Source organism: Melanaphis sacchari, unplaced genomic scaffold (genome assembly GCF_002803265.2).
Source record: "Melanaphis sacchari strain LSU unplaced genomic scaffold, SCAv2.0 Contig111_pilon_pilon, whole genome shotgun sequence".
In the NCBI taxonomy this organism is placed as follows: domain Eukaryota; kingdom Metazoa; phylum Arthropoda; class Insecta; order Hemiptera; family Aphididae; genus Melanaphis; species Melanaphis sacchari.
This window is the reverse complement of record NW_020270431.1, coordinates 636,219-652,419: the sequence shown is the minus strand read 5'-3', so window position 1 is coordinate 652,419 and position 16,201 is coordinate 636,219. Positions and strand designations below refer to the sequence as shown.

Here is a 16,201-nt window from a genome sequence, read left to right as displayed (position 1 = left end):
ATTGAAAAAAAAAATACTACACTTATTTAAACCTTATTCAAGTATTAACTTAACATTTATAATCTTAACCATATATTTAAGAACACATAAAATATATAGATAATATTATAGTAAACATTATATATTATAATATATCATATTATTAGTTATACAATATTTTAATGTTTTATTGACCACTCATGTATTCCTTCTTAATTTTTATCCTTTCTTCTAATGATGGCATGTATGGTTGTATTTTTTTGTTTTTCCGTTCTTTAAAAATATTGTACTGGAAACAAATTATAGATTAACATTTTCAAATTTAATTATTTAGGTTTTCAATATTTTAAGTTCAAAAGAAATGAAATGCAATACTGATTTTAGTTTTTGTGCATAGAAACATACCCAAAATGTTTTGCAGTCCTTGTAATTTTCTATTTGCGGTTCACATTGCGATTTATCCCCAAAGTTATCTTGTAAGCATTTATATGATAACCTTTGTTCCTAAATGTACAACAAAATATAGTTAAGAACCAAGTATTCTAGTTTTTGACATTATAAACCGAATTAATTATATCAAATAATTACTAATTCATATCATCATGATAATAACATATTAAGTATTAATAACATATTTATAATTGAAATTATATGATGTTACCTGCAAGCAAGGATTTGAATCTCCGTTCTTAGCTTCAGACATTTTTATTAAAATTTGTTGAGACAATTTTAGTATTGGATAATGTACATGAATATCATTCTTTATGTGTGCAACTTGCGAATCATAAATTAGAAAATATAAGTATTTAGGTAATAGTGTGTTAACTATTTATTTTTTTTTTTTTTTTATATTAATATTAAAGAAATAGGAATTGAGTATTGACTATCCAGAAAAAATATGTTTCTTATCAAATAGTGTTATCATACAACCTAACATTACAATATGATTATTTAGTGGTGACAAGAGCAAATGGTTACTGATAAGGCCTTGTAAATATTACAAATTGATTGAACTATTTAAACTGTAATGTGCTCGTAATTCTAACGTTAAAATGTATTTTATAATAAATACTCAATAAGTGTTAGGATATCCAAACCTAGGTCTTGCTAAATGTTGTATCACAAATAATATGAAATACAAAATATGTTATGTATGTGTTATAATGAAACTGGCTAAAATTAATATTTAAATATAGAAACCTCAACTATGATTAACCTATAGTATAGTGGTGAGTAGAGAACTATGACTATTCATTAATAGCATAGAACAATATAGAAACGACACTCAATCGGCTGGGAGGTCTACACTCTACCGTATTACTAAATACTAATATTACTAATAGAAAATGCCCAATAGCTATAACTCATACCAACTTTCGAAGGATGCAAGGATACAACCATAACAAAATAGATTTTGATGCAACAGAGACACCATGGCTGAGTTATTGTCTATTGACCTCAAATTTAGAAGAGTGCCAGGGTAGCCACATGTAAGGAGGAAGCATTTAGCATAGTACAATCAGATGTACTAAAGCCGTTGAGTCCCTGGCGGCCGGCACCTTCACTCATCGGAGTCGCTAACCTTTGTAATTTAAATAAACTATTTTCAAATTACAATTGATTAAAACAATCATTTCAAACCAACGATTGAAGGAACGGAATTAAGCACGCTACAACTGATGCAGTCGATAAGACAACGAGAATTAGGTACGCTACAGAACTATAAAGAGTATTCATAGAAAATATGATCCGAGGAGTTTTATAATTGAAAATGTATTATTTGTAGATTAACATTATTATCTATGGATATACCTTAATTAAAGTTTTATGGACAAGGAATAAGACATAATATTAAGTCATGTTCATTCATCATTAGTCATTACTACAGCTGCTGGTGCTCTCCTATGTTGTTCCTTAGTATAGTATTCTAAATATTTTGATTGTCTCTTCTAATTTTGGTACCATTAATTATTTATGATTAACTATGAGTATTGAGTTGAGCTTAACTCAAATAGTCAAACATACTAAATGGAGCAGTAAACGATAAACACCTTAGAAGCAACAGTAGATTAATTCCGGTTTTAAATTTTAATCCATTGTTGATAGTAATAGATATTAGATAACTCTTATCTTCTATACCGCCGCAAGATTTGTCATGCAAACATTTATAATTAAACATAGGTAAGATTGTATTATCATTTATCACTACGATACAAGCATAATAAGTTATGGTCCATTTAGGTATATAGCCTATAGCCAAGCTGAATTGTTTACTTTCCCAGATTATTATTTTTTAAAGGCTGTACATTTAATTATTTTTTTAAATAGTATGTCAGTTAAACTCTTTAATTACAACGATTTTTGATTATTTAAAAAATTAAAAGCTACTCTATTAAATATTGGATTATAATATTATGTAATTTTTTTAAAGTGTAATTTATTACTCATGGTTGAAAATATAGTTTAAATAAGAAGTACCTATACTAAAATTAAAAATGGAGCCTATGGAAGTGACTGTCACTGACGAAGAGTACATGATGAAGAAAGCAAAAAGTTTTCTTGAGACTGATTGTTATCGATGTAGATCATGGTTACTTACAGCAAAATCAATGTTTCCTAGTAATTTTGGAATACACGTATGTAATTTTTAGCTTATCTAATTTTGTTACTAGATGTTTTTATGTTTTTTTTATGTGATTTTCAGTTTGAATGTTATGAAATAGAGAAAAATTTACGTTGTGTTCAAAGAGCAGCTAGATGTTTCAGTAGTCTGTAAGATGATTTTAATTTTTTAATTTTGCACTTTTTAATCATAAATTATGTTTAGGCTTGAAGATTTTCCAAATGAGGCAATTCTTTGGAAAGAGATTGAAAACTTTACACCAATATTATGTATGGACACGTCTTCTTTATCAGAAGAACAAACATTTTTTAGAAAAATGTTTTCTGCACTACCTTTATGTAAGCTAAATAAAAAAAAAAATGTCATGAAATTTTAATTTAATTTATTTTGCCCAGTCTATTAAATATAAACAATCAGTGCCAGATTAACTGCATTGCAAATCATAAGTAAATTAAGCAAAAAAGTTAAATGGATCTAATTGGCCATAAGAACAAAAAAATATATATATATATATATATATATAATATACATTTGTCCAGTTTGTTAGCTGTATTTCAGAACTACAAATTAAAAAAAAATCTGTTATTTTATTTATGAATATAAATAATATTTAATTTATAATCATCTTTACTCATACAATTTTTTCGAAGTCCTCAAGCAATCCTTAACTTGCTTATAGGTTAATTTGGCGTTGTATACAATTTTACAAGGGATGATTAATTTAATTGAAAAAAATTTATTATGTATTTTAGATCCCGAGTAAAGTAATAAATGTATTGTTTAAGATATAATTTTAGGTCTAAATATACTTTTTATAGTTGAAAAAACTACAACTTTGGAATTGATTTTCGATGGAAAATTGGGTTTATATTCTGTTCAACTTAAAAATGTTATGTAGCAAACAACTTATGCTCAGAAGAATAGCTTTACTGCTTACTAGCGTACAGAGGGTTAACTCTGTAGAATTAAGAAAAACTTAGGTTGACTCTTGGTGAATGTGTTTCTTATATTGAACAAAATATAGATGCAATTTGCTTATAGAACCCACTTTCATAGTTGAATATCAAAGCATTTATCTATTATAAAAATTATCTTTAAAAAAAAAAAAAAATGCCCATAATTTAAAATATTTTAATTAATATTTGTAGTATTAAGAAAAACTAAAGAAATATTATTGAATAAAATATTTATAAAATATCAGATTTTATACTAAGTATTTATATTTCTAAGCATATTATTATTATTAAAATATCATGCTTGTTTTAGCTTATTTAGAGCCTTAAATTGTGAATTATCTAAGTTTTTTTTATAATTGTTATTTCATAATATCAATTTTTAGTAATATGTCATTAAAAATTTTTTGTCATAGCTATACAACAGAAATTATTGTCGGTATGTGCTGAAAGAAGCGAAGACACTATGGAACATTGCCGTTTAGTTCTTTTACTTCTAAATCGTTTTCCTCAATCATCAACTGAATTAGCAGTAAGAATAGTATTATAAATAATAAACAACACAAATTTAAATTATATTTATTGGAAAAATAATACTCAAAAAGTAGTTCTCTAGACAAAGAAGAGTAAAAAAAAATTTTAATATTTTAATACACTTAAGTGGATGTTATTGCACTATTTGTTTTCTTTTTCTGAATAATGTTCATCATAGCAAATTTTCTTTCATCAGAACCAACCATAAATTGTTAAATTTTACATTAGAGTGAATACATTTACCTATTATCAAACTATTTTAATATTAATAACATTATGTGTGTTAGTGCATTAATTTTTTTTGAAAGATATAACAATTTTATACGAGTAATGTATTTATAAAATATTTCAATTTAAATATGATCATAACTCTTTAAAATTGAAATATAAAAAAAAAAAAAAATAACATATAAACACATATAATATTTTTAAATTTTAGTTTGATAATAACTCATTTATGCTAACTCTAAAGCTAACAAACAGTTAATTTTTCCAAATGCAAAATTTTCCATGTTTCTCATGGGTCAAGGAATACAAATACTGTGCTGACAGCACTTTCAAAATTTAAAAAAAATATTGAAATAAATAATAAATTAGTTTTTTAAGTAGCTAGTATAGTGATTAAATATAAATCATTTTGTTACATATGAATAAGAAATGCTTTTTTGAAATAAAATTTCAATAAAAAAATTAATTTTTAGGAATTATGTAGTTAATTATTATTATTTTTTTATTAAATCAATGAAAGATATATATTATTCTAAAATATGGTTAAAATGTAAATAAATTGAAATACATAGTCTATTACTAAAAATATACATTTGTTTAATATGTACAAAATTGTTTTAGTTAAAACTTATGGATACAATGATAACAGCAGAAAAACACAATCAATGTCCAAATGTTATAAACTGTTACAGAAAAATTTTAGGTAATAACCATATATTTACTTTATATTTTATATTGTTATTATTATACTTAATATTTAATTTAAATTTGTATTATTTTAAATATAAACTATATATTTTAGACCAGAATATATATAATAGAATATATTGTAATTAATAAAATTAATTCCATTAATTATGATAAATACTTTTTGCAGTATGTGATCTTGGTCCTTTATTAGTGTCAACAAATACATTAAATCAGAAAAATCTCTATAAAATGTTAACAAAAACTACTGAGTTTTATATTACATATGCTATGGGAGGACATTCTATTATTCAGGTAACATGATTTACTATTTAATATTATCAATCATTTTTCTAATAATATTTCTTGTAGAACTTACCTGATACTGAAAATTATATTAAAACTCCCTGGGAAGATTTATTTGCTTCATGTGAACGTATTGGTAAAAAACTTTCGTGGGAATTAAGATCTGTTCTAAGTCAAAGGTAATTATCCAAATATTTAAAGTATATCTATTTAAAATTTTTTAATTATAGTTGTTAATTCTTTATGTATTATAATTAAGTGATAAACGAAAAGCATGGAAAAAGGTATCAAGTTTTGCAAAAAAGTTTGTAATTGCTTCAAATAACAGTGAACTTAGTAAACAATTAGTGTTTTGTGGGATGATTTTATTTGTAAGACATGTTTTTGATTACAATAAATCTTTAAAAATTGGTAAGTAATTTTTTATAATGTATTTATATTAAAAGAAAATTAACAAGACTATATTTATTTTTAATATTAATAATTAACTTATGATTAACTAAATAGTATTCAATTTATATTATATAATTAATATTTATTGTATTTAAATTTTTTTTTAGAAAATGGTTCAGAATATTTGTTAGTTAAAGCAATTAAAGGTCCAAAAGTACAAATAAATAAACCTCCTTTGAAACAAGCAGTACTCTCCATAGCCACTAAATTAAATGAATCATTGATTGGCATTACCGATGAGTCATCTGAGGTTCTTGATCATTTTAAAATGGCTTTCAACTATTGGGAATTACTTACTAATAAGGAACCTATGTGCACTGGTAGATTATGATGATATTTGTACTTAGTTATTCACTATGTTTTTCTAATATTTAAAATATTTTTAGATTATTGGAAATTAAGTGCTCAAATTAAAGTAGATACATTCATAGGACAGTTTCTTAATGATATCGAATTTTATCAAGGGAAGTATAAGAATCTTTTTAAAGCTGTTCCAGCTCAAGAAAGTATTAGAAAATCATTATTATTAGTGAATTTATACTATTGTGTACAAGAATTTAAGGTATTCAATTTGTAATTTTTCAAAATTTATTATTTTTGATTATTTAAAAAATTAAAAACATAATTACTCTATTATTATTGTAGAAATGTACTGAGCACATATTCAAGGTAGTAGAGCAATTAGAAAATCTCAGTTTGTATGGAAGTGTGTCAACAGAAATAGCTAATCCACCCGAAGATAGAGAAATGTATTTTATTCAAATAGCAAAATTGCCCGTTTTACAGTATTGTGTTAAGATAATGGTTCAAATACTCTATGTGAGTATTATTTATATTTAATGGTTTCATTTAAATATTTTTGCTATTATTTACTATTTATTTCTGTTAAATTTAGTTTTTACTATCTATGTAATGTACAAAGTTAAATTATTTTTTAAATTTAGAATCAGCTTTCCAATTATCCATCAACTAGTGATATTCTAATTGGTCATCTTTTAGTATTGTCACAAATGGTTTGGCCTGAAGGCAAAGTAATTGCTGAAGATATGTATAACCATATAAGAAAACTACCTTTGTTTACGTATCCTCAATTTTCAGCTTACATCACTAACATAGATATTATTGAGCAGTTTATGGCTATGTTTATGGAAAACGATAAATGCGTCTTAAATGTATTTCCATGTGTAGCTTCTTCATTAAGGTAAATAATTTTTTATGATACATGGTTTTATATTCTCTTTTCCAAAAATATTAATAATTAAATAATAATTTGTGTTCATAGTCCACGAATATCGACCAGAGGAGCTGGGAAAGGAGTAAAAGAAGAATTTCGGTTAGCATTGAAAAAACAAGTAACACGGTGGTCAGAACCCATTGATGAAACTATGCTATTATTCTTTAAGAATGAACGAGAAAGTTTAATGAAGACAGCTACTCTTATGGAAAAATCATTAACATTTTAAGTAAGTATTGCTTTCTAATTTCTGTAATATCAAATTTGTACTTTTGGGTTATATATCATTTACAATATAATGATTTTTATTTTTTTATCTGATAATAAAATTATTACACATTTTTTTAAAGTTATCTTAAACTCTTAAGCATCTTTAATTCATTAAGTGAAACTTCTTAAATTCAGCAGTTATAAATTATGAAAATAGATTTTGTATCATACTTCAATATAATATAAATAATTAATATAATTATTAATTTTATTAAAATCAAAGAATTTTTAAAATTTTACCTATAAAAAAATACATTTTATTATATCTTCAACTGTTTATGAATTAATTTGTCTTTACTGTAAAAAAACTATTTTCACCATAATCATTAATTATGACAAGTTGTATGATTAATTTTTTTGCTAATATTTACAGTACCTATATGACTACATGTACTTATTATTACATTAATAAATTAATGTATTTAAATGATTTCCAAAAATAAAAAGCTGAGAATGTGAGTACCATTTGACTGTACATAATGTGTCGAGTAGATTACTTTAATGAATATGTTAAATTTTAATTGAATGATATATAATTATATATGAAAAACGATTCTGAGCTAAGACAGCAGTCAGCTTATATCACTAAGCATATTTCATGATATGTTTTGTAATATTGCTATTAAAGTAATTTATTTTACTACTAGTAATACAGTAGGTTGAATTTATTTTTGGCGAAAACTTTACATTTGAAAAAATCATTGTGTGTATAAAATATAATATAATCTATAGGAAGATACCTGATTTCCTAATAGGCCAATCCACTCTTGGATCTACTACATGTTTTTATGTTTAACTAAAATATGAATCTTTACATAAATGTTAGAAATAATAATATATTTATAATGAACAAAATAAATAAATATCTTTGTAATAAATTATTAAAATTAATTTATTGATTTTAATTTCTAATAATCAATTTCGACCTTATGTTACCTATATATGTGTTAATTCATATAAGGAAATTATTGTGTGTATGGAAAAATCAAATTATTAACTAAGAGATTGTCACGAGTAAGGTTAAGAATCACTGTTTTATACTATTCCTACGTCCCCATTACTCTCAAACATCTAATTTTAAAATGTAATTAATTTTAATTTCGTACTTTTTTTGTTGGTTATTGAATTAAAAATATAAATTATTTTAATCTATTTATTTAAAATTAAGATTGCAACAAAACAGCAGTACTAAATATTAATTTAAATACCTACAGGAGTATAACATATATGTAAAAGTAAATAAGATATTTAAAATTTAAATATAATAAAGACATTGTTTTAATAATCAAATAACAATTCTCATATTAAAATTGATAGTAAAATTCAGTTCTTGAAACTATATTACAATATTCAGTTCTTGAAATTGTATTACAAAAATTCAGTATTGTAATAATAAAAATAATAATAAGTAAAAAGGTTATTAAATTGTACCGATAAAGTATAATTTTGTTGTCATTAATTTTAAAAACTTTCTAAACAATCTAAATTTAATTAATTATACTTAATTGGAATAAATCGGCTGGTGAAATATTAATAACCATAAACATGATGTTTGAAAATGTTTGTAAGTTTGTTAGATTTGTTGATTTACAATATCTGTTAACATACAAATAATGACATCATACAATCAATTATTAGTATTGAATTTTTTAATTATACTAATTTCACTTACTCTCCTAAAGGTACTAATGTTGTATTACTGTAGAAATCGTAAAACTTTATCCAATGCATACATTCATCTTGATTTGTTTCATTTAATATTGTAATTGTTGCGTTCAATTGTAATTGTGTTCCCGGTGAGCCTTCTATTAAAAAAGTGCAATCGTCTAAAAATTAAATAGATTATTTTTATATTGTACATTGTAATAAGTCATTTATAATACTTACTATGATAATTCCCAGTTACTTTTGAATCATAGTCTAACACATAATTCCCTGAAGATATTGTATATGTTGAATGACAAGGAGTTAATTGTATATGACTTTCTGGCCATTTGAAATTTAACTGAGTACTATTGCTATACAAGTTAAAAAATATAAAAAATATTTGTACAAAATGTATTTTTTTATATAAGAATATCATTTTTGTATTAATCACAAACTAAAATAAGTAATAATAAATGTTAAGCTTTTAGTTTTAGTGTACAATTAAATAGTGAAAGTTAAATAATTTAATATTTATAACAACAACCCATATGAAAAAAGAATAACTTATATGGGCAGTATATTCTATAGAAAATATGATGAGGGTCAATTAACATACTTAAATAATCTATGTAAAATGTATTTGTGTTTAATTACACACTTTTTTTATTTTATTACTGTTTTTATTTTGTCTACGTATTTTTTTTATATTATCTAATTTGATATAAAATTGTATTTTTCACAAGATCTTGAATTTAAATGCTTATTTTTATAAGTTATAATTTATTATGTCTTTTTACTTTTTATAAAATTAAAATTTGTCAATACATCTTGTTTACTTAGCGTTATATCTTTAAACATTAGCCCAATGTTTCTTAAAAGATTGTATTATAACAATGTTAATGGTATGCTGTAATAATAAAAAATAAAAATAGTATAAAATATTACTTGAGATACAACTGTTTAAAAAATAATGAAAGTAATTTAAAAATACTTGTACAAATTTCCTTTAAGAACTGGTCATACTCATTTGGAATTTAGGGTAATACAAAATCATCTGAACTTTGTATTATACAAGCATTCTACATAGTTAAATAATCTTTTCATATAATAAATACTATATGTACCAAATTCTATACTTTAAATACATTTTATAATTGAAAACTGTTTACATTATTAAATATTTTACTTAAAATTACAACCTTGTACTTATCTATCAATATTACAAAATATATCATCAAACATATAACTGTCATCATAAGTATGTATATGGAGAAGTCAAGAAAGATAGCTGTTTTCCTAATGAGAATTCCCGCCCACAAGATTTTTAATATTATTTTTAAGTATTTAATATTTCTTAAAAAATATTTTCAATATACTTTAAGCAAACAAAATACTAGAATAATATTGTGCTATTACATATAATTTTACATTTTCTAATGATAGACAGCTTCAGCAATGGTTATTGATTGTTCTGTGAAAATAATGGCGCAATAGTATCAAATATATGTCAACCTCCAACAAGTTGAACACTCCAACATGATAATGCAATTTAATTGTTATTATGGTTTTTTTTTTTTTTTTAAACCTAGTTGCATGAGTCATTTATAGTTTGATAAAACCACATTTATCATTTTGTGTAAGAATTAATTTTAAAGACCATTGTCTTATTTCATAACCATAACTGAATAAAAATTGCAGGTGGAGTCTAGATTCCTTAAGTCCCAAACTATTGCCTCCTCTGTTAATAGAATCTACACACTCGAGACTGACATAACTTTTAAATTCTCCATGCAGACTAAAAATAAAATATACCAACTAAACTAAAATAAAAAAACACATGTTGGTTCTATAATTGGATGGTATTTATTCATTTATATTATTATACATTGAAGTGTTGAATACGTAAATATTTTAAAATATACAATTTTAAAATTATGACTGTTTTAATATGTATATATTGTTATGTATGTTTATATTTAGTGTAATGTCTGTTTAGTGTGTAGCTTATTTTTTTATCTAGATTTAAGAGTATTTGCGATGGAGAAGTACAAAATATCCCATAAATTTAATTGCTGATAATGATGTATTATAGGGAAAGCACTTTTGGAAAATAATGCTATAAACCAAATTTATGTAATTGCCAGTTTGTTGATTTCACTATTTTAGTTTTGAAGTCCCTATTATTTATATAATACATTTAAATTGAGTTACAACTTACAATTACTGATTAAGATAATATTATCATAAAAACCCCTCATAAATCTTAATTTGTTCATAAAAAAATTAAAGTATATAATATTTTTGTTAATTTCTTTTAGTTGAAAAAATTAATAGGACTTTGGCTAAATTATCAATGCTATATTTATTATGTGCATAATATGTATTAATCTAAAAATGTATTTATCATAACAATTTTTTTAAATAATTATACCTCCTAATTTATGCATATCAACTATTAAAATATATTTTATATTCGATATTAGACAATTAAAAAAAAAAAAAAAAACCACTTGTTATTAGGACTTATTTTATAACTTGATCTATAAATAATATACATAAGTAAAGATTTTATTTTTTGGCGCGTTTAAATTTTTAAAATAAAACTATCAATTTGACAATGTCAAATAAATATTATATTGAATTTTACAAATTACATGATCAGTGATAATAAATAAATTATTTCCTTTAAATGGATATTTTTTTTACTAAATCAAAAAACAAAATAATATTCTGTTATAAATACTTATTTATTGTACATTTTAGTATTTTACATGATATATTGTAAATTTATATATCATTATAATTATTTAATATAAAATAAAGTTTTAGAAAAGCTATTTTTATCATATATAGTTTGTTTACATGTTAATATTTAAAGATTGATATGTGTACACACTTAATGAAAAATTAATTATTTGGTCTGCTTTTATTAAAAGTATTGCAATGTTTGATTCGGCCAATGTTAAACCGGGAACATCAGGTGATCCACAGACACTGAAACATAATAATTAAATCAAATACAAATATAGCTATTAATATTATGAATGAAACCTTACTCTTGGATAAGATTCAAATTTCCATTTTTGACTCTAAATAATTTGATGCTTTGATTCATTATACTGTTGTTTAAGTCTGTCAATCCTTGTTCTATTGCTATGGCTAAACTTGAGTTCTCAATGCTGTTTAACAATATTGAACAAAAACCTGCTGGTGTTGATCCATTGATTAAAGGTATTTCTACATTATAATGTTTGTTTCTGTAAGTGTTTAAAGAAACAACGCATGATCCCCGTGACATTCTTAATGTTTGAAACCTTTCAGGATATGTACCCAAGTAAAAACTAGGCACCCATTGACTATTATATGTTAAACATTCACCAATTATAAATAGAAAACACATTAAAGTGTAGACCAACATTGTTGTAAGACTGTGAAATGGTAACTGACAACTATATTCCATACAGTGATAGTTCCGGTCTAATGTATCATATCTATTTGTGAAATATTTTTTGGGCGGGGCGTAGTTGAAGAGTTGTGTATTGAAACTGAAAACAACGATTACTACACATTTTAAAATGTTGATTACATGCCACAGTACCCTTATACATTGATAAATAAGTGTTATATATTATATGTAATATATTCATAATATTCAAAATAATAAATGACAATGTGTTATAAAATTAAGTAGACAGACTAAAAGTGCATAACAATGTAATTTAGAAGTTTGTACTAGATATAATATTTATTAGCTATTGTTATTCCCTTTTGAAGTGAATACAATTATTTAGAGTTTACTATGTCTGCCAATGAATCTGCATATAAATCTAGTCTTCGAGTCATCTAAAAAAAATAAAATATTTAAAAAATTCTTATTCCAAAAAATAGTTAGAAAATAATTTTATTACTTGGAAACCCCAATGATCCTTTACTTGTCTACAAAGATTCAAATCTATTTCTGATATTAACAATCCATCGCGAGTCCTAGAAAGACCCTAAAAAGTATAATATAGTATATTATATCATATAAAATCTAAAATAAAATATATTTTTGTTATTAAAAAAAATACTTGAGAATGATAAATGAGAAATTTCATCTATTTCATAGTTAATAAATAAATTTTATATAGGTACAAGCTGTATAATAAATTTTCTTTCTTTTTTTATCATTTCAATATGTTATTGTAAAATAAATAATAAAATATCTTACAGGCGTTCTTGAACCATCAGGAGCAGTAATATAGCTCGAACCATAAAAATGGCCAAAATTTTTATGCGCTGGTTTACCATCACCACTAGTGAACTCTGATGGGAAGGTTTCTGTACCCACTCTGTTGATGGCACAAGAAAAATAACTATTGGCAACTGCAGCTGTTCTGGCTTCAATTCCCCAAAGTGTCTCACTGCATGTAACATTATATTAATTATAATAAATTTGAATTTTTTTTTTTATTAAAAGTATTTTATTCATTTTTACCTTAAACCATCAATTGTAGCTGATGGGTTAAAAACAATTTCAGCTCCATTCAATCCAAACATCAACCAATTCAGTGGGTGATGGCGCCCATAACAAATATTGATTGCAATTCGACCAAACGCTGTCTAAATTAATCTACTATTGGCGGTTTTTGTTGTTTGTATTTTCTAGAATAATTTTAGAAATTATATACCTCAAAAACAGGATGTCCCGTGTTTCCTTCCATGTAGTAAGTAGACTCGTTAAAATCACCCACTCGGGGTATATGGTTCTTTCTATGCTTTCCGATTACTTTGCCAAAGTTATCTATGACGACAGCTGTATTCCATATCACTTCTTGTTCATCACGTTCCAGAATTGGTGATACAATAACCATGTTGTACTGTTTACATATCTATTAAACAAAATTTATTTGATTTTAAATATAAAAAAAAGACTGAATGTTATGCAACACATACATCTTTTAGAAACATAGTTGTAGGCCCTGTTTCAGCTGATTCAGCAAACTGGCACCATGGAAATTTTTCTCTTGTACAAAACACAAAAGGCATTGCTGAAAAATATATATTACATTTAAAAAAATATAAATTGTATGTTTTTGTTAAGGTTATCTTACGCCAGGCTTCTTGAAGGCATAACACATTTACGTTAGCCTCAGCAGCAAGTGATATTATTTTGCTAATCCTTTGATAAATTGCATTACGTTGTTCGGCTAAAGGAGCTGTTGTTGGAAGAACAATTTGATTTTGAATAACTCCAATTCTTACAATCCTTATAACATTAATATTTTCTTCAAATTATTTACTTTACTAACATGACATTTTAAGTTCAGAGCTAAGCAATAAATGTATTAATTCTATAAATTATGAAGTTTTTATTTATTCATTTTTTTATTTGTTATCATGTTTTAAAACAGTAAAAAATAAAAATGCTTTAATGTTCAGCCTCACTTTATTAGTTAAAAGTAAATCTAGTAAATAGTTGGACTTATTATTATTGAGGGGGTCAAAAGTAAAAAAAAAAATAGATAATACTGTTATTTTCAATGATTAAGAAAACAAGAATTTTTATGTGAAATCAATTTTTGATAAAATCATTTTTCTTATTTTGTTGTCATTCAAACAAATAACAGTAGACATTTTCACCAATTATTTATACTAGAATAATTCACATGTGGTAAAATTTAAAATTATTTTTGATTCATTTATAGACCATAAATATTGATAAAAAATTGAAGCTTTGTTCAAAAGCTTGATAATTTAATGCAAGATTCGTCATAAGAAGAGTTTTTTGTGAAGGCTTGAAAATTTTACTAACATTATTATATATTATTTCTGTCTAACTAACGCATACCATACAAAAATATAGGTTCAACAATTCCAATTTTGAGTATTTAACTTAAATATTATTTGTGTTCTCTCTTCAGCTTTTATGATACCTTAATTTTTAAATGGATAATGAGCATTTTTAAATATTAATATTTTGGATAATCATACTCATTTAAAAACTAAAACATCGTAAAAAACCAATGAAAGAACATAATGCTCTTATCATTAGATTTAATAAAGTTATTACACTCTAATATTTAAACTAAACATACAAAATTGGAACTGTTAAAATATATATTTTACTATTTTAGTATGGTATACGTTAGAAACATACATAGTAATATGGATTGATATTATTGGTTTATGCTCGGAATCTTTTTCATAAACAATGAAATATTATTGGATTCAAATCACATCCATTATAGTATGGGAATTCAATAGTGTCATAGCGACTTACTAACAATGAGGTATACTCAACATCTACTATACAGTAGTGCTACATACTTGTTCATATTTTGTATTTTATCATTTTTAAAAACATAATTAAAATATAGGTAGTCAATAAAATAATATTTATTATACCGTTTTTCTCTTAACTCTTCAGTTAAACTATCAAATTTGTAGCCTTTAACTTCCACATCATCTTTATTATTAATACAGGATTCTGGTAGCTGAAGTTCTCTGAAAAATATAAATTTTAAACTTTTAAAGTTAAAATCAAGCTATTATTAAAGTAATGTAGATCAAACTATACCATACATTAATTAATATTAGTATAAAACTATGAAACAATTTTAGTTGTGTATAAATTGAATATATTTCTATCTTAAAAATCAAGTTTATATTCTTGTTTTTGTTGTTTATTTTTCATTAATTACTATGATAATAAACATTCTGTAGATTTAATTATCAAATTATTATTTCTTATTCTATTTCACAGAGCATAAAATAAAATAAACTCACTCTAATTTTTTTCCATATAGAATCCTTTGCACATGACTTAATTCTTCCTGTGGAATATATTTCTCCAAACAAGTCTCAAGATTTTGAAACATTTTTAAACGTAGTGAGCAGACAAAATATCTAGAGAATATCTCAGTGGTAACGCCTTGGGTAATCAATCTTGTTATAATAATAAAATAATAAAAATGTTTATACATCCATTAATTTAGCATACCAAATCATGTAAGTGTTCTATAATTGTGTTTTTTTTCCATCAACACTTACGTTTATAAGCCAGTTGGAAGGTGAATATAAGCATATAATGAACAGTAATTAAATATTTAAACTTCGACCTGATGTTTTATAAGACGATTATTAAATGTTTAAACTTTTTCGTTTGCACACTTCATAGTTAAAGTTGATATAATTTATATCTTCGTAATATTTATTATTACTCCACCCAAATTAATTTAAAACAACAACCTGATAAGCGATTTACGAACATGGTCTTAGAAGACCGTGTTTACGAATTTAGAATAT

General features: G+C 24.0%; 5 protein-coding genes across 11 annotated transcripts; 1 reads left to right on the top strand and 4 right to left on the bottom strand.

The window, feature by feature from the left end:
- Positions 1-127: 127 nt before the first annotated feature.
- LOC112603857 (coiled-coil-helix-coiled-coil-helix domain-containing protein 7) lies at positions 128-864 on the bottom strand. Its single transcript, XM_025352648.1, has 3 exons — positions 641-864; positions 385-483; positions 128-268 (listed from the first exon to the last, which is right to left on the bottom strand). The coding sequence occupies exons 1-3, from the start codon at positions 680-682 to the stop codon at positions 167-169; spliced, it is 243 nt and encodes an 80-aa protein (XP_025208433.1). The 5' UTR covers positions 683-864; the 3' UTR covers positions 128-166.
- Positions 865-1,524: 660 nt separating this feature from the next.
- Positions 1,525-13,215, top strand: LOC112603850 (integrator complex subunit 10). 4 transcript variants are annotated; one of them, XM_025352636.1, is made up of 14 exons: positions 1,525-1,686; positions 2,442-2,615; positions 2,684-2,751; positions 2,807-2,940; positions 3,972-4,087; positions 4,939-5,020; positions 5,195-5,319; positions 5,377-5,489; positions 5,570-5,721; positions 5,871-6,083; positions 6,150-6,325; positions 6,409-6,582; positions 6,708-6,964; positions 7,046-7,226. In XM_025352636.1, the coding sequence occupies exons 2-14, from the start codon at positions 2,475-2,477 to the stop codon at positions 7,224-7,226; spliced, it is 1,932 nt and encodes a 643-aa protein (XP_025208421.1). In that variant the 5' UTR covers positions 1,525-1,686; positions 2,442-2,474. The 4 variants fall into 4 exon arrangements, with proteins under 4 accessions (XP_025208421.1, XP_025208420.1, XP_025208422.1 ...); XM_025352635.1 differs by having other exon boundaries at positions 2,411-2,615; XM_025352637.1 differs by lacking the exon at positions 1,525-1,686 and adding an exon at positions 1,857-2,160.
- LOC112603801 lies at positions 8,755-9,602 on the bottom strand. Its single transcript, XM_025352550.1, has 3 exons — positions 9,155-9,602; positions 8,940-9,093; positions 8,755-8,863 (listed from the first exon to the last, which is right to left on the bottom strand). The coding sequence occupies exons 1-3, from the start codon at positions 9,348-9,350 to the stop codon at positions 8,755-8,757; spliced, it is 459 nt and encodes a 152-aa protein (XP_025208335.1). The 5' UTR covers positions 9,351-9,602.
- Positions 11,773-12,535, bottom strand: LOC112603856. Its single transcript, XM_025352646.1, has 2 exons — positions 11,971-12,535; positions 11,773-11,908 (listed from the first exon to the last, which is right to left on the bottom strand). The coding sequence occupies exons 1-2, from the start codon at positions 12,372-12,374 to the stop codon at positions 11,773-11,775; spliced, it is 540 nt and encodes a 179-aa protein (XP_025208431.1). The 5' UTR covers positions 12,375-12,535.
- LOC112603853 (beta-ureidopropionase) lies at positions 12,612-16,139 on the bottom strand. 4 transcript variants are annotated; one of them, XM_025352643.1, is made up of 10 exons: positions 15,897-16,139; positions 15,683-15,802; positions 15,302-15,400; positions 14,008-14,162; positions 13,850-13,944; positions 13,585-13,785; positions 13,392-13,516; positions 13,125-13,317; positions 12,823-12,909; positions 12,612-12,757 (listed from the first exon to the last, which is right to left on the bottom strand). In XM_025352643.1, the coding sequence occupies exons 2-10, from the start codon at positions 15,772-15,774 to the stop codon at positions 12,698-12,700; spliced, it is 1,107 nt and encodes a 368-aa protein (XP_025208428.1). In that variant the 5' UTR covers positions 15,775-15,802; positions 15,897-16,139; the 3' UTR covers positions 12,612-12,697. The 4 variants fall into 4 exon arrangements, with proteins under 4 accessions (XP_025208428.1, XP_025208429.1, XP_025208427.1 ...); XM_025352644.1 differs by having other exon boundaries at positions 15,947-16,139; XM_025352642.1 differs by having other exon boundaries at positions 15,683-15,841; positions 15,947-16,138.
- Positions 16,140-16,201: the final 62 nt, after the last annotated feature.

Coding starts and splice junctions, on each gene's coding strand:
- LOC112603853 (XM_025352641.1), bottom strand. CDS start 15,879: ATGTATAAACATTTTTATTATTTTATTATTATAACAAGATTGATTACC. Junction 14,163..15,301: donor GAAGAGTTAAGAGAAAAACG/GTATAATAAATA, acceptor TAATGTTATAAG/GATTGTAAGAATTGGAGTTA. Junction 12,910..13,124: donor CTGATGGTTCAAGAACGCCT/GTAAGATATTTT, acceptor TATACTTTTTAG/GGTCTTTCTAGGACTCGCGA.
- LOC112603801 (XM_025352550.1), bottom strand. CDS start 9,350: ATGATATTCTTATATAAAAAAATACATTTTGTACAAATATTTTTTATA. Junction 9,094..9,154: donor AGTAACTGGGAATTATCATA/GTAAGTATTATA, acceptor TTTAATTTTTAG/ACGATTGCACTTTTTTAATA. Junction 8,864..8,939: donor ACATTAGTACCTTTAGGAGA/GTAAGTGAAATT, acceptor GTATGTTAACAG/ATATTGTAAATCAACAAATC.
- LOC112603850 (XM_025352633.1), top strand. CDS start 2,475: ATGGAGCCTATGGAAGTGACTGTCACTGACGAAGAGTACATGATGAAG. Junction 2,616..2,683: donor CTAGTAATTTTGGAATACAC/GTATGTAATTTT, acceptor TGTGATTTTCAG/TTTGAATGTTATGAAATAGA. Junction 6,965..7,045: donor TGTGTAGCTTCTTCATTAAG/GTAAATAATTTT, acceptor TTGTGTTCATAG/TCCACGAATATCGACCAGAG.
- LOC112603856 (XM_025352646.1), bottom strand. CDS start 12,374: ATGGAATATAGTTGTCAGTTACCATTTCACAGTCTTACAACAATGTTG. Junction 11,909..11,970: donor AATTTGAATCTTATCCAAGA/GTAAGGTTTCAT, acceptor ATTATGTTTCAG/TGTCTGTGGATCACCTGATG.
- LOC112603857 (XM_025352648.1), bottom strand. CDS start 682: ATGTCTGAAGCTAAGAACGGAGATTCAAATCCTTGCTTGCAG. Junction 484..640: donor ATTCAAATCCTTGCTTGCAG/GTAACATCATAT, acceptor TTGTACATTTAG/GAACAAAGGTTATCATATAA. Junction 269..384: donor AGGACTGCAAAACATTTTGG/GTATGTTTCTAT, acceptor ATTTGTTTCCAG/TACAATATTTTTAAAGAACG.